This window comes from Perna viridis, chromosome 4 (assembly GCF_037379345.1).
Source record: "Perna viridis isolate PV_CMFRI_1.1 ecotype Kerala chromosome 4, ASM3737934v1, whole genome shotgun sequence".
NCBI classification, from domain to species: domain Eukaryota; kingdom Metazoa; phylum Mollusca; class Bivalvia; order Mytilida; family Mytilidae; genus Perna; species Perna viridis.
In genome coordinates, this window is record NC_142448.1 from 29,915,340 (window position 1) to 29,939,584 (window position 24,245).

At 31.7% G+C, this 24,245-nt stretch overlaps 1 protein-coding gene across 1 annotated transcript in view; it reads right to left on the bottom strand.

The window, feature by feature from the left end:
- LOC148619686 (uncharacterized) overlaps positions 1-18,880 on the bottom strand; it is a 28,375-nt gene extending 9,495 nt beyond the window's left edge. Inside the window, exons 1-17 of the mRNA XM_088579845.1 lie at positions 18,801-18,880; positions 18,664-18,716; positions 16,268-16,361; positions 15,399-15,470; positions 15,105-15,170; positions 12,608-12,712; positions 11,559-11,811; positions 10,633-10,797; positions 10,069-10,168; positions 9,162-9,273; positions 7,162-7,320; positions 6,495-6,577; positions 6,067-6,145; positions 5,038-5,142; positions 3,751-3,933; positions 2,928-3,054; positions 1,722-1,890 (exon numbers count right to left, since the gene is read on the bottom strand). Coding sequence (XP_088435971.1) covers positions 1,722-1,890; positions 2,928-3,054; positions 3,751-3,933; positions 5,038-5,142; positions 6,067-6,145; positions 6,495-6,577; positions 7,162-7,320; positions 9,162-9,273; positions 10,069-10,168; positions 10,633-10,797; positions 11,559-11,811; positions 12,608-12,712; positions 15,105-15,170; positions 15,399-15,470; positions 16,268-16,361; positions 18,664-18,716; positions 18,801-18,854 — 1,979 coding nt within the window. The 5' untranslated portion in view covers positions 18,855-18,880. The remainder of the gene's footprint in view (positions 1-1,721; positions 1,891-2,927; positions 3,055-3,750; positions 3,934-5,037; positions 5,143-6,066; positions 6,146-6,494; positions 6,578-7,161; positions 7,321-9,161; positions 9,274-10,068; positions 10,169-10,632; positions 10,798-11,558; positions 11,812-12,607; positions 12,713-15,104; positions 15,171-15,398; positions 15,471-16,267; positions 16,362-18,663; positions 18,717-18,800) is intronic.
- Positions 18,881-24,245: the final 5,365 nt, after the last annotated feature.

Sequence of the window (24,245 nt, forward strand, 5' to 3'; positions counted from 1 at the left end):
AAGAGACTTTTAAATGTTTTTGTGAGTGGTGAGTGTTGAGGCAGTGAGGCACCTTCTATAACTTTTGAATTTAAACAAGGTCAAAAACAAAATTTATACCTCTAAAATGCAATTACAATCTTGACTTCAATATGGAGTCAAATTTATTTTAATCTATCAACTTATCATTATTGATTTGTATGTATTTGTTATTCATAAATATATGAAATAAATATTGTTAACACTAAGATTGGGAAGGAATGAAAGAATGTCCAATTTTGTAAATAAAATTTCAACAGTAACATCATTCTAATATGACCTCCCACTAGCTAATATGAAGAAGTCGTATTAAAAATTGGATTAAAAATACTTCCATTATATATAAGTTTCTGATAAAGAGAAGTTAGACATGATATAAGATCTAGTTGTTTGCTCCACTAACTGCGTCTTGATACAACTGCGGCAACGAGAACAGACACAAACTTGTAAAGTGGGAGCAAGGGAATTGGATAATGGGAATAAAGGGTTTGGAAGCTTGAGTAAAGTGGGAGCAAGGGAATTGGATAACAGGAATAAAGGGATTGGAAGCTTGAGTGAAGTGGGAGAAAGGGAATTGGATAACAGGAATAAAGGGATTGGAAGCTTGAGTGAAGTGGGTGTTATTATATTTTCTTAACAGATTAAGAATTTAAACAGGGTCAAAAACAAAATTTATACCTCTAAAATGCAATTACAAGCTTGACTTCAATATGGAGTCAAATTTATTTTAATCTATCAACTTATCATTATTGATTTGTATGTATTTGTTATTCATAAATATATGAAATAAATATTGTTAACACTAAGATTGGGAAGGAATGAAAGAATGTCCAATTTGTAGATAAAATTTCAACAGTAACATCATTCTAATATGACCTCCCACTAGCTAATATGAAAAAGTCGTATTAAAAATCGGATTAAAAATACTTCCATTATTTTTAAGTTTCTGATAAATAAAAGTCAGACATGATATAAGTTCTAGTTGTTTGCTCCACTAACTGCATCTTGATACAACTGCGGCAATGAGAACAGACACAAACTTTATAGCTCTAAATTTCAAATGTGATTAAATGTTTGACACAGCATAAGTCTCTGATTAGAATAAAATGAAGTTCAAAATTTACAATTAGACATATGGCATAACCAAACTATAATCTTTATTTATGGATTTAACTTCAGTACTAGTCCCCATAAAATTCAGAAACTCCCAGCAGTAAGGTGATTCATGGTGTAGAAAAACGCACCAAACAAACAATGCTTTTTCAGTCCACATTTGCTATACTTTCAAATAAGGATAATTATTTCTGCATTCAGATCTGCACTTTTTAGAAAATTACACACTTATCTCCCACTTTAATCAACCAAATGAAACCAAATCAAGAACAATAACTCTTGCAAAGTGCAAATTTCATGTACAATCTATATACTTTGTATCTCAAAAGTGCAACAACCAAATGAAAACCTAAGACTGATTATGTAATCATTTACTGTTTTTGAACACGCAATAAAACAATTTGGTGGGTTTTTGACATGCATGAATCACTTTCTGTCTGATTTTTAGAAAGACTGCTACTTAAAATCTGGTGAAATTTCATTTGGAACTGATAGGTTTTATACTTATCTAAGTATTAGTGCTTGTGGAAGATCATTTCAAATCCTGAAAAAATTATAATATAAAATTTCTGCTTAAACAAGAAACTTGCTTATCTATGGACTCTCTCATCCCACTAAGTAAAGCCCTTTGGAACCAATGACAGCGTGAAGCTAATATGACTCGATGGGCTGGGATTTCATAGTGATCTGTATCCCTGTCGGTATCGGTTTTCTCTATTGGCTCTCCATGTGTATGATCTATCACAGTATCACCAGTTTCTAAAAAAATAGAACCATGCATCTTTTTTTTTAAAGAGATACTTTCTAAGATCACATAAAATACGTAATAAAAACTTTAAGAGCTAAATTCTAAAAAAAAATGCAAGATTTTTTGAGTCATGCCTTTCAACCCTTATTTTCAGTAACAAGCAAAAAAAGTGGAAGTATTCAATAAGAATAATAACACAAAATATTATAGGAAATACACTTTAAAGCAGAATAAATTCATGTCCGTGATTGGAAGAAAGTTAAACTTTACAAGTCCTCATAATACTAGTTTTATTAATACCAAAGCCTTATGAAATACAGATCTGTTTACATTATCTATGACAAATCATATTTCTGGTCCCATATTATGAGAGTCAAATCCTGAATTTTGTGATAAAAAAATATGGGTACTATAGACTCACAATCTGTTGACATAATCTGTAGTCAAAATTAAAAAAAAACAAACAAAATATGGGCCATCCGTAAGGGTAAACACCTCTGGAAATAGTGTTTTAAATGTGGCTTTAACTGGCAATTTAAAGATGGGAATTACCTTTATACTGTAAATTGGGATATTTTGGTGTCCACTTATTTTGGCAGTTTCATTACAAAACATGCATATTTAAATTTGAATGTTTTATTTTGGCTTTTTCATCAGAGTGGAAACAATACATCTAATACTAATGCTACCAGTCTCCAGTATTTTCTGGGGAAAAAATAATAATAGATTTATTATCTTTTTTTTTAATAAGGTTAATGCGGGTCACTTTAGGTAAGCAAACAATAAAATTGTTTCTACATAATTTGTCATTTGCTCAACAGTGATAATACACCAATATATATTGGCAGTCAAAACACTTGAATACATTATTTTTTGGCATGTGTATTTTTTGCACTTTTAAAGGAGGTGCCAAATACACCAAAATAAAACTACAACCAAAACATTCCAATTTACAGTACTTTAGGAAATATAATTGACAGAACATTTATTCAATACCTAATTCCAGTTAACCTTAGCTTTAAATATGTTCAACATAAAAAAAACAAACCATGAATAATTATAATTTCAAACACCATATCTGTTCTCTCCTTGCGCTTTAATAAGTCTAAAGCTCTCTTGGCAGTAAGACTTTCTCTGGGACTAGGAGATATACACAAGGACTCAACAGAACTAAGCTGAAATGTAAATACAATCTGTATTAATATCTATTAATTGTTGGGATGCAGTTGTACAAAGGAAAAAGATTTTCTACTTTTCTGTTTGTCAGTTGAACTACATATTCAAAGTCCAAAAAAATATTAATACCATAAAGGGCCAAATAAAATCAAATATTCAAAAAATTAAAATAAGAAGATTTCATTGAACCACGAAAAGGAATTAAAAAAAACTTAATATATCATCACAGATAAACAATTCACCTGTATCCGGATATCAAATGACTACAATTTAAAACATATACTATCAGTAAGTGTGTCAGTCTATCTTTAATTACTAAAAGTTCAATATGAAATGTGATACGTTTATATGACCCAAAATCATTGAATTTTTCTCCCTTTCTTGATCTGTTACTTTTCTGAATTTCTTTGCTGCATTTTGGTCTAAGAACATCCTCTCATCTGATACTTTTCTTTACAAAAGATATCATAACCTTTCTTAATCTAATTATTAACTTGACACTTACAATTCCATCTTTTCACAAAAAATCATAAAATTTCTTACATATGGTAATACTAGATCTAATTTCATACTCAAACTTTGTAGCCTTAACAAAAATCTAAATAGGGAAGAACAATAATTCAATTTGACCTACTTTGACATGTAAGAAGGACCAAGAATCCAGGGTTTTTACAAATAATTCAAGTTTGACCTACTTTAGCATATTTAGTAGGTTTTTTATTGTCCTCCTTTACAGAGTTTTCAGCTTGGTTTGCTGCTGTCAGACCTAACATTGACATAGAATTGGTGAATTCATCTTTGTTGATCATCTCGATCAATTCATTAATCACTGGTTGTAATGTGTGCTTGTAACCACATAGTTTACTGACTGTCCAAGCCTAGAAAAAAATAGGTCTTTTAATCTTAAATGACACAAATGATATGCAATTAATTTAAAGATATAAGTGATATCCTTTCAAAAGAAGTGCATAATTCTTGGTTCTGTAAAACATCACCCATTTTTTATCCTTTCAAAACTTTTAAAAGTGTAAGTATTTTTTAAAGAATCAGGCAAAATGGAAAAAATAGAAACATGCATGTCAACACCCCACCAATCTGACAATGTAATATCACTTAAGGATGCTTTCTCTATCTGAAAAGACCATTATTCAATCCCATTATCACTGGCTTTGCACAGATTATTTTTCAATAAAATCTGAGGAAAATAAGGTTTTTGACAGAGTTATCTGCCACTGATATGTTCATTTTCAGTGCATTTCAATGAAAATGTAACTCAATGGTCCAGCATGATATGGAAAATCTGGTTTGTTTTCCTTGATTCTGATGGTGCAAATAGTCAAATTATAATATCAAAATGATGTTTTTTTCATACCATGTTTCACTTACTGCCTGATTCTTATAGGGACTGACACTTCTCACTTACATGTTTTATAAAATGAGGTTAGTTTAATGAAAAAAAAAAAATTTTCAGAATAGATCTGAAGAAATCTTAATTTCTCTTTCAGTCATTAAAAAAAAATAACATACACTATGGGTGAAAATCTGATATCTGATATCGTGGTAATTGAGCGTTAGAAAATAGAAATACAGAGTTAAAACTATCAACTATTCAATTCAATGGATGAAGTATATCATTTTAAATCAGATCAAAAGACAATTAGTGCCAGTCTCCATAAGAATAAGGCAGGGGTGAAACACTGTCAGAATTGAGGAAACAATTACAGAATTCCTTATCTATTAGCATAAATGGGTGATAATTTCAACAAAATCCATTGCAGAGGAATAATTCTGAGAAAATACAACATACTAAAGACTTCAAGGGCAAGCACTTCTAAATATCTAAATAATTTTAGAGCAGTAATTTCTAGTACAAGAGACCAATGTATGAATACTATAATTATCAGATCAAGGATTTTTTATGATCAAAATGTTAATTTGCCTGACTTTTACTTAGACTAGCACTTATGAAACAATAGCTGTACCATTTTAGAAGAGGTTAACTTAAACAGATACTTCCACTCCTTCCATTTCCATTTCTCCTCTATCATGTAAGCAAACTGTTCTACTCTTTGAATAATTAATGGGGCCTACAAAATGCAAAGAGTTCTAAATAGAAGGATAGTTACTTTTCAGTTTTGATAGTGTCAATATCATCATATCGATGAGCGTGTGAGTGACAGGTAATCATACATCTATGAATTAACACCCTCACATCTCAACAGTCAGTTGATTATCTCTATGAGCGTGCGAGTGAGAAGTAATCATACATCTATGTATTAACACCTCACATCTCATTGGTCAGTTAATATATCTCGATGAGCGTGTGAGTGAGAGGTAATCATACATCTATGTATTAACACCCTCACATCTCAACGGTCAGTTGATATATCTCGATGAGGGTGTGAGTAAGAGGTAATCATACATCTATGTATTAACACCCTCACATCTCAACGTGTAGTTCATTCATAATGTTATTCCAAATGTAAGCTTATTTGGCAGCAACTAAATAAAACAGCCTTCTTCAGATTTAATATAAGAGAGAGCTAGTTTTGTAGGATTATAAAAACTTGTCTCATACTTAATTTTCATTCCATTTCATACATTTTTATAATTTTAAGAGCACTTATAAAAAGTATCATTTTTTGCTACTTAGACAGGTAAATTTAAATAATACTCATCTCAAAATTTTTATCAGTTTGAATACCTGAAACACATTGTACAAGAACAAATTCTGTGCTATTATCAAAACTGTTGCAAAATTCAATCTTTTCATATCAATGTTTAAATCACACTGACATTGTGCAAAGTGCTAAATGCAATCTTTTAATTGAAATTATAAGTACTGTGAAAGTACTATTGTTCGTGGGGTACCAATTTTCGTGGTTTTCGTAGGTAGGCCAAACCATGAAATTCAGTTCCCAACATAAAGGAGATTTCCATTGATGTGTATACTGAAACCTCTAAACCAAAAAAACTGTTATCCACGAATTAAAGAACTTTCACAATATTACCTCTCTATCTTTCAAAGACTGTAGAAAGGATGAGATTAAACTCTTCCTCTCATTGTCTGTCTTCCTGTTGAATCTTCCTCTAAAAGCATATAAAGGGAAGAATAACTGTCATTATTCTTCTTTATATAAGAGGCATACCTGCCAAATGTCATTATTTGGGGGATTTCCCCCATGACAGCTCCAAAATCTGAGCTCATTGACCATAATTTAAAACCAAACATTAAAATAAGAAGTGCATTAGAAAAGCCAGGAAACAATACTGCAATGAATTTGAAGGCTCCTGTAATGGTTTTTTTTTTTATGCTGAAACTATTTCATCCATACAAACCCCAATGGGAATCTTTAAATATTAGCAGGTATGTAACAGTGAACAATATAATTGACATCTACATGAAAAACATGGAAAAGATGCAATAAATACTACTTACGCCCTATCAAGAAAAAATTCAAATTTCCCAGCTGCTGTATCATGGATGCACTTTAACTTCTTTAATTCTCGTATATGTAATGCCTACAAATTCAAGAAAAACCTCAAACTACAGAAAAAGATATCAATGACAATGAAATCTAAAAGCTTCATCTTCCTGAAACCATTACAAATGTGTGAATGTTTCTTTTCTCATCTTTAACATGCAAATAATAAACTTCAAATAAAATTCCACATCATCACATGTATCATACTAGATTATGTACATGCAAATGTTACTGGATCCGTCAACATTTGATTAAAGGTCAATATTTTGTTGGAAATTTGTTTCATCAGTAAAATAGTTCAAGTTCTTGAAATTCCTTAAAAAAATATGTCTAACCTTATTCTTCATATCCACTCCATACAAACTTACATGTTTTATTAGTTCATCATTTAGTGACTGGGTATGGAATTTATCAGGGATTGTCTGGTATTTTTAGAGGTAGGGTAAAAAAACATTGCCATAGTACTTTTTCATAATGTAATTCCACTCCACGCAATCTCTAATGTTTTAACATTTTGCATAACTCTTCTTATTACATATTTTCTACACCATACAAACTTACATAATTAAACATTATCCTAATTACACCTTTATACTTTATTTCCACTCCATACAAACTTACATGTTTTAATGTTTTCCCTAGTACATCTTTGACATCTTTCTTATGCTTGTCAGACTTCTCAGCTTTCTCTTTATCAGAAATATTTATTGATATTGCTTTGTCTAATGCTGATTTAAAATCTCCTATAAACTTGGTTAATGTGGTTAAAGAAGTTTCCAGCTGAAATTTTAAAAAATTTTCTATGAATTGGACAATATGATGAATGAAACCTTTAACTGAAATGATATTTGAATAAAAAGGTTTGCAAAGTGAAGCATGATGCAACCACAGCATGTTGAACTCTGTTCACTTTGGACAAGTGCACACAATATTAGTTTTCAACACACTTAAGCATAGAGATTTACAGTTCATTGTGGACAAAATATAGCACAAAATTTGAAATTCAATTAATTTTTTTTTTAAATTTGGGGTGTGGCCCCTTTGATCCCTTATAACTCAGAAACCATAACAGACATCTAAAATTCATTTTTTTTTCGTGGTCATGTAAAAATCATTTTTTCAATTGGGGAATATGAGATTGAAATAATTTTTTCAAGTATATTTTTCTTATACTTGAAGTTACCATAAGAGAATCTCAATCATCAATGTTGGGTTTCTTTTTTCAGTTTCCCACCAATTCAGTAGGATTATTAAACAAACCATATCCCTGCTTTGATTTTATGTTAGAGTAGGATCTCATATTTTCCTGGGTTTTCGTATGTTCCTTTCGGTGGTGGAATATTATGTCTTTTTCCCTTCATTTCATCTATCCTTCTTTACAAATTTACCAATTGTAATCCTATGGTGAACTTAACAAACACTCAAATGATCTATATTTTTCATCAAGATTAAGTGATTAGAGGGTTATACGATTTAAATATCTGATGTTTCTTTCACTTTTTTGCAATATCATAACAGTGCACATTCATAATTTATCCAATATATCACAGTGAATGCTTTCTGTTTGTAAAACAAGTGTGCATAATGCTGCACATTTAGTTGATCTAAATATACAGTCAAACCTCGGTAGCTAGAACTACAAGGGACCACTGAAAAGTGTTCAAGTTATCGAGAGTTCGAGAAATTAAACTTCGTAGAATTCCAGATTCTTTTCGTTGACAGTCTCAGTTTGACTTTATTGTTAGAAATTGCTTACTGGTACTTTCTACAAAGTTTTGTTATTTCGTGGATCTTATTCATTTGATTTCGGAAGATTATGTTGACTTATGGACATTAAATATGCTGTGTTTGCTTTTAAAAATGTTCAGAGTTCGAGTTCCTCTGTCAAAAATTTGTTTCCATCTGATTTTCTTTGATGCTTTCATCATGCCAACTTCGGAATATTTGTGGGTAATATTCACAAAATAATGAAACACTAAGTAAATAATTTTACTAAAAGGGGGGTAGTGTAAACTTGCAAATGTTGTTTTCCATATATGGAAAATAAATCGTGCCTACTAGAATCGTAAGACATGCAAAATAAGCAAACTTCTTAAGAATATCTAAGCTGAAAACTTGTGTGATGCTTAAAAATGTTTACATATTTTCTATTTCCTTCCAATGTTTCTAAGTAGAATTTCCAAAAACTGTCCATTTAATGGAAAATTGTAATCAGCATTAGACATGGCATTGACATGGCTTATGACATTGTAGCATTTTATTACTTTGTTATTTTCTGTAGTAGAAAAATACACATGAAGAACATTAACTATCCTGTGTAATTAAAAAGGTTTTGTTTGTTTGTTTGTTGGGATTTAACATCCGAGCAGCAATATTTCAGCTATATTCAGACGATAATTAAAAAGGCCAAAATGAATACTCTATCAGCATGAAAAACCTCATGACCTTCAGATTTGACATATGACCTTAAAAAGCTGATAGGATGCAAGATTTTCCAAAAAAATTTGGCATGTATATAGTTTCAAAGAAAAGAATGGCAGTTGTATTGTAACATCATTGACAAGGGAATGAGAAACTGCCTAAATTTACGGTTGTGTATACCATCTAATACAAAATCCTACCTCTGGTACGAAGTATGTAGCTATTTCTTCATCTTGTTTAACCTCTTTGTAAGATAATTGTGTTTTAAAGGCATCAAAAAATTCTTTTAACTGCTTTATAAAAATATGGAATCTGGAAGGAAAAAACACAGAAACAAGTTTGTATAATATTTTACATATCTTTTCACCCAATTTTTTGTGTTACCTTTAGATCATTTCAATAAATGTCACATGACATCATAAATAACTTTATAGAAAAAGCTATCCATGCAAGACTGTTAAAAAAAACAAGGAAGTTAAAAACCTTCATCATCATAACAGAAAGTGAAAGTAGTTTTTTTTTTCATTCACATAATAAAAGAATATAGTGTATATCAGAAATGCCACTCAGTGATTGGGATTAAAATTTTGAGAATATGCCATTTTTTGATGATCTTTAGAATTTCAATTAACATTCTTAATAAATTATCTGACTTTAATGGGACATTTTTAGCTGGAATGTGATAAAAAGTGCACTGCCCCCTCTAATCCCAATCACTAAGACTAAGTTTACACCAATGAAATCAATACAATCATAATAATATAATGAAAAAAGTTATATACTGTATAGTAGATTATATTCTGTATAGAAGATTATATACTGTATAGTAGATTATTTTCAAGTCATTTATTGTTGGTGATAAAACTGACATGTTTACATAGAGAAATCTATATGAATGAGGGCTAACATGAATGTACATAAATTCAAATTTACTTTTAAAAAGAATGGAAGGTCATGGACATTTCAAATCATAGGTCATTTAAATGAAATTTCAATGGTTCAAGGTAAGAAATTGAGGCAAACCACCAATAATTTGAACTCCCGATGTACCAAATATATGAAGCATGTGGTATTTTCTAAATACATGTAAATGGTTACTATGGTTACCTGGTTTTGGTATACTTGATAATATCGTGTCTCTCTTCCCGGGGAAGTTCTCCACTCCTTCTGGCAAACAAATCACACAATATCATATACTTAGAAAAGGCTGCAATAAAATTTTTAAAATATCATAGAAATCACTCAAAATAATATTCTTGGAAAAACTAATAGCAAATTCGTTCCAAACTTTCTGATCCCCTACATTTCATGAATGGAACTTCCTATTCAGACTTTAGATCTGTAATGTGTAATTTATAGTAAAAGCTGTAAAAGTAACCCCCTCTACTTTACAGTACAATCTTGTTCACCTGACACCCAACCAATATAGAATCTTGTATAACCTGATAGTTCTGTCATTCTGAAATAAAGACATTCATTTCTTTAATCAAGTTGTGTATTATAGCAACCTTTCTTATCCAAAAATCTTTTAATCCAATAGGAGATTTAGAAACTTAAATTACAGAGACTACACTGTTTATAAAAATAATGCAATTTATTAAATCATTTGGAATTCATCAAATATATTTCATATTATGTCATTTTATATAGAATAAAAAGACATATCATTACCTATTGCAGCTTCTCGTAAAGCCTGTTTCATGACATAGCACAACTTTGCTGGATTACGGGAAAGTAGATCATCCTGAACCATTGTGCTCCCTCGTTGACGACATTTAAATAAATCAACAATTCTGTCTGCACATGCATGCATGTCTCCTATCAAACTCACTATCTCTACAAAAGTAAAAGCATATGTTTAATATGCAAGAAAAACAGGAGTAATTACCAGAGGGTAACCAATACTAAGATGTGATTCGAAGACATATAGCAGAAAGCTAGAAAATTATACACAATGAAAAATATAAATTTTTTAGCTACATAGAAAACAAGAATTCATATTTTGATTAATATATTTCCTTTAGTATAAGGAATTTATAGGAATGGAGCATTGGCAATGTATCATGTCTATGTAGATGCTCTAGAAAATAAATAATTCAAAATCATTCTGTCAGATGTGATCTATTTTGGAACTGACGTATGCAGTTAGGAAATAGATTGTTTGAATTTTTTACCCAGTGAGTCAGTGTGTGTTATAGGAAGCCTTGCACATTCGTGTTTGTCTTGATAGCAACAATCAAACAACATAGTAGTGCATTATCAACAAATTCTAATAAAATTTGAGTACAAATGGCTCTAACCCTCATAGGCCAAGCCTAATATTATATTATTTTTAATTCATAACTAAAATCTTAAACTCTTAATGCTTGTTTTAGGTAATAACAACAAATAGGAAACCACCAACTGTGGGCAGTGAATATTGAACAGGAGTGCTTAATGTAATCTAAAAAGAAATTCAATCCAAAACCTGCTTGAAACGGCTGAATAAAAATAAGAATTAAGACTTTTCAACCAAGCATGTACATTACTTTGCTACCTGGACAAAGTTTGATTAACACAAGAGTACTGGATTCTATCCTAAATCAGAGATAGCTTACGTTGTTTGAGTGCTGTATTCTTCAGGAAGTTTTGACAGATCTGTATGAAGTTTTCCAGTCCTGGTAGTTTGCCAACAACCTTTATACAGTCTCTGGCAGTATCCTCTGACAAACCTTTGGGAAGACATTCTGTGTATAGATAGTATAACACTGTCTCCAGGATATCTTCACGAAGACCACTTAATGGAGGAGGAACACTATTCCATGCTAAGGTAGGGGCTGTCATGCTGAGGATAACAGTGTGAACTTTGAACTGGAAAGTAATATGTTAGATACTGTTAGTAATGAATGATGTCACATGAATTGTTTATTTCATAATTTCATATTATCAGGAGGAACATATGCACAAATCACTCATTTGCATGGTGTCATTGCTAACATTCTGTTTTATAACTCAAAAACTGGTTCTTAGGGCAAGTAAGATAGCCGATCAGAAGTTAATTTGCTATGCATCAAGGGGTACTTTATTACTTCAGATGTAAAAGGTCGCCATTTCTACAAATATTAACATATGCAGCTTATAACATACCATAATATATTCTTCAAAACAGGAAAAAATTTCAATTTCTTTATTAATTATTAACATAACAACAACCAGTCTATCGAACAGAAAATTTATTAAACTTACCACAACTCCTAGCACAGGACTGAAGCCAGCATTATTTTGGAGGTGGTTCAGAGGGGGAATATTTCGTTTTTAATTTGTTACATTTTTTGCTTCCAAGAGTTTTGTAGTAATAGTTGTTATAAGGTGTAAATTACAGCATTTACTAGTACACAGTAATCAGTTGATAGGGATTCAAATTAGTATTGGTCTGAGGTCAGGAACTCTCAATTCCTGATGCAGGTCCATTGAAATTTCCTCGACCTACCATAATTAACATTTACTTTAAATGAGGACCTTTCTCTTTCTTCTGGTGGACCTTCAATTAGGATGCAAAAGGCCAGGATCTTTACTTTGAAAATAAATTTGGACCACTGAGTTAAACACCTTTAATGTCTGAACGTATCATATAACTGTCCTGAATACTAGTAGTACCAGTACATACCACTTTACCAGATTCTGCCTTTATAACCAGATCATGGAAGTATCCTTGATCAAATGCTTCTAAATAGGTATATTGTTCTGATATTTCTGTGTCTTCTTGGCATACCTAAACATGGGAAAATAGATTTGTACTGCAACTGTTCTTTTTGAACAGTCAAAATGTACTGACTGTACATTTTATAGTGATATACAGTCACTGACTGAATACATGAAGTCACTAACAAAACTTTTTGAAGTTGCCAGAATGTCACCTGTTAAGAATCAAAAACATTGTTTTTCTAGCTTAAATAGTTTTTTTTTCTTTCATTTTTTTTTTGTTGCAGGATGAAAACAATAACAAAGCACTGACTTGACAAAAAAATTGATATACAAACTCAGCCTGATCTGACAAAAATGCTTGGCCTAGCCTCACATTTTCCCATGGTTCTAAGCCTCATCTGTATACCAGTTTTGTGACCTTTCAATTAGAATTACCATGGAAGATAAGAATATTCTCAGACGTAATTATTTAGTGGCATTGAGCCTGTTATATCTGTTAGTACATGTCACACTGCATCCAGATAACTGTTTACGTCAGTGGCCCTGGTCGCCGAAACGGCATTAAAAAACAATCAATCTGTTTACATCACAACAAAATTCTAAACATAATCACTATGCCATTTGTTCTAATGTTATGAACAGAGAAATAATCTCTACTGCCTAAACCAGAATGTCTTGGACTGTCACATTTGGTTGGTTTAGACAGGTGCTTAGTTCACCCAGATTCAAAATACATTTATACTGATATGATGAGACTTATAAAGTGTCTGTTTTAGACTGGTTTCCTATTTATTCAGGGTTTCATTATACTATCAACTTAACCACACTATTCACTCAGTATAGAACCAGTACAAACAGTGCTTTTTTTCTTAAAAATATTTTCACATCCTCAAGATATAACAGTAAAATATTTGTATCTGTAGATGTACAGCATAGTGAAAAGGCATCATAAAAATACAAAAATTAGAAAAAGTATTGATAATTGACTAGAAAGAGTTAAGAACCAAAAAAATTAGAAACAAATATTTGATAATTGGCTAGACAGAGTTAAGAACCAAAATATTTAGGTATGCAAAGTGTCTTCTTGGTATACCTAATACAGGAAAATAAATTTATACTGCTTCTTTCTTTTTGAACAGTCAAAATTTACTGACTGTACATTTTCAAGTGATTTTTAAATGCTAAAAATTTGATAATTGACTAGAAAGACTTAAGAACCAAAATACAATAAGAAGTGCAAAAGAACTCTAAGATCCCATTCTCATTAGCTTACATTCGTCAATTTGGCGACCATCATTTGATTGGCAAGTTCCAAGAAAAGTTAACCAGCCAACAGGTTATAAAGTAAAACATCCCTTAACATCATACATTCAAAATATGTTCCCTACATTTTAAGAAGTTTAGCTTGAATATGTACAATTCTATTGACTTGTAAAGCATTGTTTACAATCTGCCATTTCAATTCCAAGTAAACAGGATGTGACAAAACCTATGCGTCGGTTCCGATCTCGTATTAGTATTAGTATTCAAACAAAATTATCTTGGTAATTTAAGATATGTTACCTTGCAAATAAGCTGTTTATTGTCAAAATACAAAAAAATGAACAAGAAGCAAATGATAAACATTTTCTTGTTTCATAATGAAGAATCTGTTGAAATATAGTTTTATTTTTAAAATATGAGTTCAATAATGGAGTACTTATTTTGTTACTGTAAAGTACATGAAAAACTTCAATGGGAGGGAATATTCAAAAATGGAAAAGTTTTTGATAAATTTAAAAACAAATGAAAAGATAGTTGAAGAAAGAAAAAGAAAGGAGAAAATAGAAAAAAAAACAAAATAATTTGACTAGCAAGAATAATATTCCACTAGCCAGAATGGCAAGTTGGGAAAAAAAATGGTTTCCCACACTGAAAGTACATGTATTATAGTGTTCTGGCATATAAAAGTATGTGTATTGTGGTACTCTGGTATATCAAAGTACATGTATTGTGGTGTTCTGACATATCAAAGTACATGTATTGTGGTGTTTTGGCATATTAAAGTACATGTATTGTAGTGTTCTGGCATATCAAAGTACATGTAGTGTAATGTTCTGGCATATCAAAGTACATGTACGGTGATGTTCTGACATATAAAAGTACATGTACGTGTTTATATGTATTGTCACGTTCAAGCATTTCTAAGTATGAAAGTGAAACAAAAAAATGTTTCATAAAGGAATGAAATACCCAAACATGTCACACAATGGGAATTTGATAAATCACTGTAATCTACTTAATAGGTTACAGAAATTACAAAATGAAATGATAAGTTAAACATAAGAAACAAGAGCTTTCAAATGTACAAAAGAAAGTATTGTTTGTAATTAAGTAAACTCAAAAGGGCAAGGTGTGTTGCTTTTGATCCTTTTGGTAAAAATATAAAATGCTCCAAGACACTATTAAAGAGTCATTACCTTCTGGCACTGTAACATACAACATCTCTCACATGTCAGCAGCATCAGGTCATCCTGAATCTCAGCCTAAAATTCCAATTTACACAAAATAACATAACAAGGTAACTGCATTTATCTTATGACGTAAAACTACACACAATTAACTAAATTGGAAATACTGTATATTGAGACAAATTCCGTTTGACACATTAGCTTATAAAAATATAACCTAAAAAAATGATTGTATCACAGAGAAAAATAGGAAACAACATATCATATTCTAAATACCTGACCATATGATTGCTGATGACTTACCTTGAACTCAATAACATGCTCCCTGAAAGTTCCAAAGAACTTGAGCAACACAGAACCATGACGGGATGTAAACTAAAAAATAAACCATTTTATTACAAATTCAATTTCTAATCATCCTGCATTCACATTCATTTTATAATATGGAATTATCTTTATTTTGGTGGGATTTGTGAACCAATACACACAATTTTGTTGAAAACACATATGAATTCTTTAACAACAAAAAAATGTGATCACTTCTTATTTTATTAGAAAAAAAAATTCAACAAAAAGCATGTGGCATCATGACAACAATAAATTCTGTATTTGAATTAAGCAAATCAAAACACATCTTACAAAATGAATTAAATTATATTATAGACATCTTGTACCATTATATATATAAAGCAACAAAAAACATTTGGCACCATGACAACAGAAAATTCTATACATGAAAAGAACACTCAAAATTTCAGCCAATCAAAACATATCTCAAAAAATGAATTAAGCTATATTATATGCATCTAGTACCCTTAAATATAAGCCGCTACATTTTTGCTTTTGTATGGGAATGATTGAAATCATTAAGAATTGTTTTCAATTTTTGAACAAGTCAAATGTGGTTTAATAAAGTTTTGGACATTTTAAGTAAAGGAGCAGTTTATATACAAGTTTAGTCTGTCTCAAAGTAGCATGTTTTATTTCATTAAAGGTTCATGTCCTTAAAATTTAATTTCTTACTGATTCAAGTACAAATTAAAAATTAAACCATCATTTATTTAAATTTTGAACTATTTGAATGACAGACTGTGGGCCAATCAGTGTCAGCCACTAGAAAACTAACCAATAAGAAGGCTTATCAAAAATAAAATAAAAATATTTTCATTTACCTCATAGGAATCTGAGCTGAAAAATGGCACGGTATCAGTTTCATCCTGTACTTTCCACGACACATCTCCACTATCATCCAAATGGAATTCAGACCTGATAAATTAAAATGCATTGTATATAATAAATAGTAATTATTATTTGAATATAAAATAAATACAATAACTATTAAAATAAGAATATATTGTGGTTTTTTTTTTCTTAAAAACAATGAAAGCCTGTTAATATTTATTGAAAGTTGAGAATCTCAAATAAATCTAAGTTGCATTTAAGCAGACAGCAGCTGTTTAGATAAATTAAAAGTGTTGATTACCATAGTCAGGTACAATGTACTAGTACAATGTATGTCAGGTGAGGGATTAAATGAATTTAATCATTACTGGAATCAACACTGAAATTATGCCATTTTATTATGTTCATTCACTGTAGTAATTCAAAGATAATCTAACATGGCAGGGTATGACATTAAAGGTTGTCCTATTGCCTGGGACAAGTAAAAATGCCATTTGTAGTCCAAATTTTAGACAAATAAAAGTTAAATCATACTTGCCCAGGGAACAACTAAATTTTAATTACTTTTCAACATGCATAAATTTACTAAAGGACAACCTAAATTTCAACTTGAGCAAGTAGAATTTTCATCAACTTGCCCAATAGGACATGGTTAATAAAATGTTTATGTCATACCCTACATGGCAGTGTTGAATACACATGTATACATACATGTATATAACCTCTGTAGGGTTTTTTATGTACAACAAGATTATATATGACTGTTTTGGTCATATGAGCTTCTCCTAAGGTTGGAAGACTTGTGGAGAATTCATTAAAGAGTAATCAAGGGAACCAAGGTTATAGCATAATCAAAAGAATGTAATCCAGGGACAAAGTCCAGACATGGAAAACAGACATACACAACAAAGAACATATAGCAACTAAAATCATACATACAAAGTAACAAAAGCTAATGAGCAACTCGGACTCCACTAAAAACTGGGAGCATGGACCAGGTGAGCCGGTAGGGTAAGCAGATGCCTTGAAATTTTGACATTTGTTGGACTCAAACCAAAAGCAGTGATGACTTGATAACAAGAAGAAGTCAAGTGCATGAATCATCAGCAACCTGACAGAAATACATACTCCTGTTATCAATCTATTCACTACATCGATCTCATCTTCTCCAAGGATAAACATTACTAATATTGTATTGACTTCAAACATTTTCTGCAAATGCTATCAATAATAAGAAATTCGGATTAATACATATGTATTCAAGTTTGCACTTTCCTTTACCAATTTTTTTAAAGTAATGAACAATATTACAGAGAAAGCACTTTAGCGACATCCTATATAAGATGAGTTGGGAATGATATAATTTGTACATGATTGAGCTTTTAATTTAAGAACAATACATGCATATCTCCCCAGACAAAATAAGGCAGTGTATCACCCATAGCAACAAGGTGTTGCATCATCAACAAAGTTGTTATTGGGTCACAAAAATAATGCCTTACCTAAATGTCTGAACTACCATTATTTTTTCATTACAACTGGTCAATGAAATGTGTTTTGACAACAAGGTTTTAAAATCTAAACCAAATTTCTATGCATTGAAGAGTTAGCTTTGCTTGCTTATCAGCCTGTGGTACAACTTAAATAACTCTATGCCTTATTCACTTTTCCGAACATATAGCCTCTTCAATATATATAGGTGATGTAGCAAGATAATGCTTCGTAGGTGAAATATTAACTGCTGTATTCAAAGATATAAACAGCTGAAAATGCATATGGGGTTGGTTGTTTATAAGGCTTTAAATTCCCTAAATATTAACTAATCAAATTTAAGTGTGATATCACACCATATATAATAATGGATAAAGCCTATTATTTCTGCACTCTACACGTTGACGTACTCCCAAATAGTTAAAGTGGGGGAACGCTCTCAGACCCATGTGGGGTCTGGGAGTAGGCCAGAGCGTCAACACAGCAGCCCAGCCACTAGTAGGACATACTGAGTTCTTCGGTCAGGTATCCTGAAGGCTGGGCTTCGCTACCTTCTACTACTAACTGACTTACTAACAGAATCCTTGCAAGGGGCGGTCACGCGAGATCCGTAAGGATAGTAAAGACTGTAAAAAACCCCAATCATTTTATTATTATTTCTGTCAGAGGCATTCAAAATAACAAGAAATGGATATAATAGAGCTGTGATTTATAGGGTATCATAAGTAGACATTACTTCTTAAATCAATGACAATGTCACCCTTTATTTGTTGAAGACTGGATTCTACTGGATAAGGTCAAAACCCTAGGCTACTTAATCTAAAACATTTTGTTATTATTTTTTTTCACTTTAGTTTAATCCGGATTAAAAATAGGAATTTCGTAATAATGTTACCCTTCAATTCCAGTTGTGTCGACTGTTCCTGCTAAAGATACACACTCAACAATCTGGAAAAAAAAGAAACATCCAATCAGATATTTGGTAACGAAATGAATTATAGTCGCTAATCACGTATATAAAACAAGACAAACCTTCCAAGTCCCAAAATATTTGTTATATTGGTCAGAAACTCCGAGAGTCGCCATGTTAATGTTTACAAATCATATAATCGGATGTTTTCTTAAATCTTGCAGATAAGCCCCGAGTGTTTCGAAAAGAACTGTTTCCGGGAATAAAAGTACACGTAACCTTTTCCCAAACGATAGAACAGGGCTATGCCCAGACAGGGGCGTAGCTGCCTATACGCAAATACGCAGTTGCATACTTTCGGAAAAAATAACAAAAATAATAACACACATTTTAAAGATGAAAGAAAGGTTATTTATCACATATGCATACCATGAACGTAGTATAGGCTGTGAAAGAGTAATCAAGGGAACCAAGGTTATAGCGGTAATCAAAAGAATGTAATCCAGGGACAAAGACCAGACATGGAAAACAGACATACACAACAAAGAACATAAAGTAACTAAAATCATACATACAAAGTAACAAAAGTAAATGAGCAACTCGAACTCCACTAAAAACTGGCAGCATGGACCAGGTGCACCGGTATGGTAAGCGTCAAAATTGAAGTCATCACTACAGAAGTTTTATGGTGGCTATCATGAACTCGGGAATCGTTACATTGTATCCATCGGCGCCATGAAAACAGATTTGTTCAACGTATTATAGCTATAGTTTTCCTTTCCTCTTTCGTCTACCCCGGACTTTACTTTATATGAGTAACTCGACGGGTGTTTCTGGATAAGCACAGGACGCTTACCTACCGGTGCACCTTGTCCATGCTCCCAGTTTTTAGAGGAGTCCGAGTTGCTCATTTTTTTTACTTTGTATGTATTATTTTGGTTACTTTATGTTCTTTGTTGTGATTGTCTGTTTTCCATGTCTGGTCTTTGTCCCACGGTTACAGTCTTTTAATTACCGCTAGAACCTTGGTTCCCTTGATTACTCATCTCATTTCATTGATTTATTTATTCTTACAAACTAGTTTTGAACTAAGTTCGACTAGACACATACATATTATACAGTTATTAAATGGGTTGGATGCAATAGACCAGAATATTTGTACTGAGAATGATCAAGGGTTCTATTGTACGAGGCCAACGGCCGAGTACCAAAGTACCAAAGGTCAAATGTTCTGGTGTATTTTCTGTTAAGTATTATCACATTGAGCTGTAAGTTAACAATTACTTATAGGAAAATTGCATTACCTAAGTTGTTTATTTTCATCAAACGGGAACAAATTTCACAGGCGTGAGATATCATTTAAAAAGAAGTGGCAATTCTCTTCGATATACAAAAATATCGGTTGATATCACATTTAAGCTAGCCTCTGTAAGAATCAGGTAGTGGGTGAAACATGGTATAAAAAAAATCCATCATTTTGACAGTTTAATTTGACTGTTTGCACCATCAGAATTAAGCAAAAAAGACCAGTTTTTTATTGTCATTTTGGTGAACCGAGTAATAATTTCTTTGAAATGCACTGAAAATGAACATTTCAAGGTAGATAACTGTCAAAAACCTCATTTTCTCATATTCTATTGAGAATTTTCTGATGAAATCCAGTGTTGCAGAGGTAAAATAATGATCTTTACAAGTAGAGACAGCGTCCTTGAGTGAAATTATATTGTCAGGTCGGTGGGTTTTTAACATGCATGTTCCTTTATTTTTATTTTTTCCTGATTCCAACAAAATATTAAACTTAAGAATTAATCGAACTGGAATGAATGAATCGATTGATTTTTTTTACTTTAAAGGAAACTTGATATTCCAATTTTAAGCTTTTTTTTATTCTCTCAGGTTAGGGTTTTGTGATCACCTTTCGTTCATTTTTCTGCTTATGCATGTATCTTTAATTTTATATTCTAAGTTACCTTTTTTGGTTACTTGTACATATAAACTTTTTTTATAAAGAAAATTGAATTAATTGATAAACAAAAAAATTCTATCATATCGTTACAATACATTGAAATGAAACATTTACTGCATGTAAAGTGGTGATCCAAAGACATAAAACTGTCCGCGTGAAGTAATTAATCAGCGAATGAGTAGTAATTCAGTGTACATGCATATTTGGTATCAGAAGTGTTAAAGTTACATTTTTTTCCGAAAAAGTAATAAAACGAAAACAAGCATCCATACATAAACTCACATAAACACTTTGTATAAAAAAGAACGACACAAAGCCTGAACAATAATGAAAGTTGTTACAAAAATGCTTCATTCATAATTGGTAACTAGCATGAACAGTGTTGAAAACTGTTTAAACAATGTTTAGGCCGGACCCATACTTACACGAGTGATACAGAAATATGGACAGGCGGATACAGAATTATGACGAGTTGCGCGAAACCGGCTGGGGTCACTTTTTTATTGTTGGTACTATGGATGAGGTTGTAATTTTTGGTTTGACAATACACGAATAAGGAGCTTATTTCAGGTGAAATATATGATAAGCCCTTTATTGTATCCACAACTAAACATATGAAAAGTTCACATCCTCGGCGCCACAAACAAACGATCACCGTGTCGAACCCTTAACGAAGGTTTTACGTACGCTCGTGTCTGTTAATTCACAGTAATTTCCTAAGAAAATAAGTGAGTAGCCTGTGTAAATTACTCCGATTTGAATGATAGGTTAGTTAATTTATATAGCATTAGCGATATGAGCAAATTTCAACAGAGCGACTTTTGTCTCTTTTTTGCTCTTTCACCTCAAAACGGTCTATCGCGACCCTCACATGCATTTTGTGAACTTCTTTGACTATCCTTTAGTCTGTAGAGTTCTCAAATTTCCCATAAATATGTGCTATAATTTTCGCAAAATCACGGAATCTCGATTTGGCGTCAGGTTTGACAGTTGAACTTTCTTGCAACGACTGTTTTGATACCAAAATTAGGTCAAATAGATGAATTTGAATGTTATAACAAAAATGGCCATTTATGATGTAAGCTTAGTTTGTCCAATAACTTGTATCCCGGTGAGTAATTGTCTCTTTGACATGTTCACCATATCCATTCTCGTTTTATTAAAAGCAATGTTCTCAAAAGAACAACTGTTAAAAGAGGTTTCATCATCATTGTAGCTTAATTGTTAATAACATTTTAACGAAAATCCTAAAATTGATAACATCTTTACATATTTGGACGATATTTTGGCTTTAAACAACATTTATATAAAGATATATATACTGTAGAAATGTCTTTGAATAAAGCTAATATTGATAGACATTCACAATATTTTTCAACTGATATACAAGGAACTCACTCTCTAATACAGATGTAGTTGAAAGGATGAACATACGTGCATGTCTCACCCTTTGTTTTACCGTCATATTCTACACAAAGCACGGAAAGCTCGATACTTACACAATGAGTTACCAAAACCGTTGAATAGGCTTATTTGTAAGGACTATAGTTATGATATTGTTGTCAGGGGCGGATATCTCGAAGCTATCTTAGGAATAAGACGTGTCCTAAGACTATCTTAGGATTTGTCTCTGTCCTAAGTACGGTGTTCTCGAAGTCATCATAAGTTAAACGAGCCGCAATTTTCATCCTAACTTTCAGACGACCAAATAGGTGTTTTATCTTATCGCCATCCCAACTTTAGGATCAGGTTATCGCCATCCTAATTTTAGGATCAGGTTATCTCCATCTTAACTTTAGGACACATCTCATCTAAATAAAATGTAAACAAATATGGCTGCGGCGTTTGTGTACATGAGAAGGAGGCACCAAAATATTCGTCGAAATAGACTGCTCAGGGATTATAACAATCCTTTGTATCATTTAGATGACTTTGAAATCGTACGTAGGTACGGATTGTCCCGTCCTATGATTCCAGATTTGTGTAGATGATTTGATAATGAGTTGCAAAGACCAACAGCGAGGTCCCGCGCATTGCCCGTTTCGCTTCAGATCATGACAGCCCTTCGGTTCTATTCATCGGGGAGTTTTCAGCTTGTAAATGCTGATGTGCATAACATTTTTCGTTCGAGCATTTCAAGATGTGTACGAGACGTAACACAATATTTGTTCAGTTTCTTTTATGTTTCCGGAGTCTATAGGAACAACTATTTCGCTGTACTCGTGAGTTATTTTGTTTTGGGACCAGCTTCTGCCTGCCATGTGATGAGAGGATTTTCTTATCTTTCATTGGAGACCCATGGGTGGCCTTGAACTGACATTGTCTGTTGTCTCTTTGACGTTTTCTCGTTATTTAATGTAAATGAGCAAATTGTTTCATACTTTATAAAACCTGTTTGATAGAGGTTAAGTACAATAATTTGATTTTTTTTTAGCAAATTCCTCAATGAAATTTTTGTCATAATGCAGACAATAGAATTATCTATCGAATGATATAATTTCTTTTTTATTTTCTTAAAGTGCAATAACTTGTATATCCAAATTTATGCGACTTTTAAAAAGGAGTTTTGACTGTGAAAAACGCCTAAAAAGCCACCAAAAGAAACTTTAGGTATAAATTCTGATACTACTAAACAGGAAATACCAAATAACTTATTTCTTACTGAATTTAATTCAAAGGTTTACACGTGTCAATCCTAGTCATACTATTCCCAAAATGCATTAAACGTCGATATTACTCTTAAGCAAGATAGAACACCTACATGTAAAACAAATGCGTAAAACTTGGTTTCGTTTATTCATACTTTGATTGTAAAAAAAAAAACGATTCCAAATCATCTTCTAAATATGCTGTGAATTTATACTTCACATCTACCCAAAAGTACTTGAGAAAAAGGATACTACAGACACTAGACATTTTCCCTTTATTTGTCTCGCACACTATCATGCCCTCCATCCTCGACCTGTAAGGTTAAAATGATGATTCTAATTTGTATTTAACTATCTTTGACCATTTTTTTTTTATCACCATAGATAGCGTTCGAGTACATGTTCACATGTGATTAAAAATTCAACGCATAGAAATGTCATAACTTGAATATTTTTTTTTTAATTTTACCTGTAAAAATATATAATTAGCTGTTATTTTAATATAACTAAAATACAACCCGCTTAAATGAGCTCTATACAATAGAAGAAAATGGCGGTATCATCCTTCATCCTTCGATTTTTCTACATATTCCCGTTTCATTTGAGATCATTCAAAATACACTTGATATAAGAATAGAAGGTGTGATATGACTTATTGTTGGATGTATATACTAATTTATCAGTTCATTAAAAATATCACTCGGTAGAATTTCCCAGTACTGGAGTCGGCTTCTTTTTTTTAATTTGTATGATTATGAGTAACATATGTGTACTACACATTTTTGGACCTCGACCTTCTCATGATTTGTTTGGTTTTAATGCAGCTGATGAGAGGTTACTCCTCGAAAAGTGTGCATAATGCCGAAATTTACGAAATTAGATCGGTATTTTTATATTTTTTTTATCACCCAATTTTTGATGTATAGATACACATATTTTTCTCATTATATACA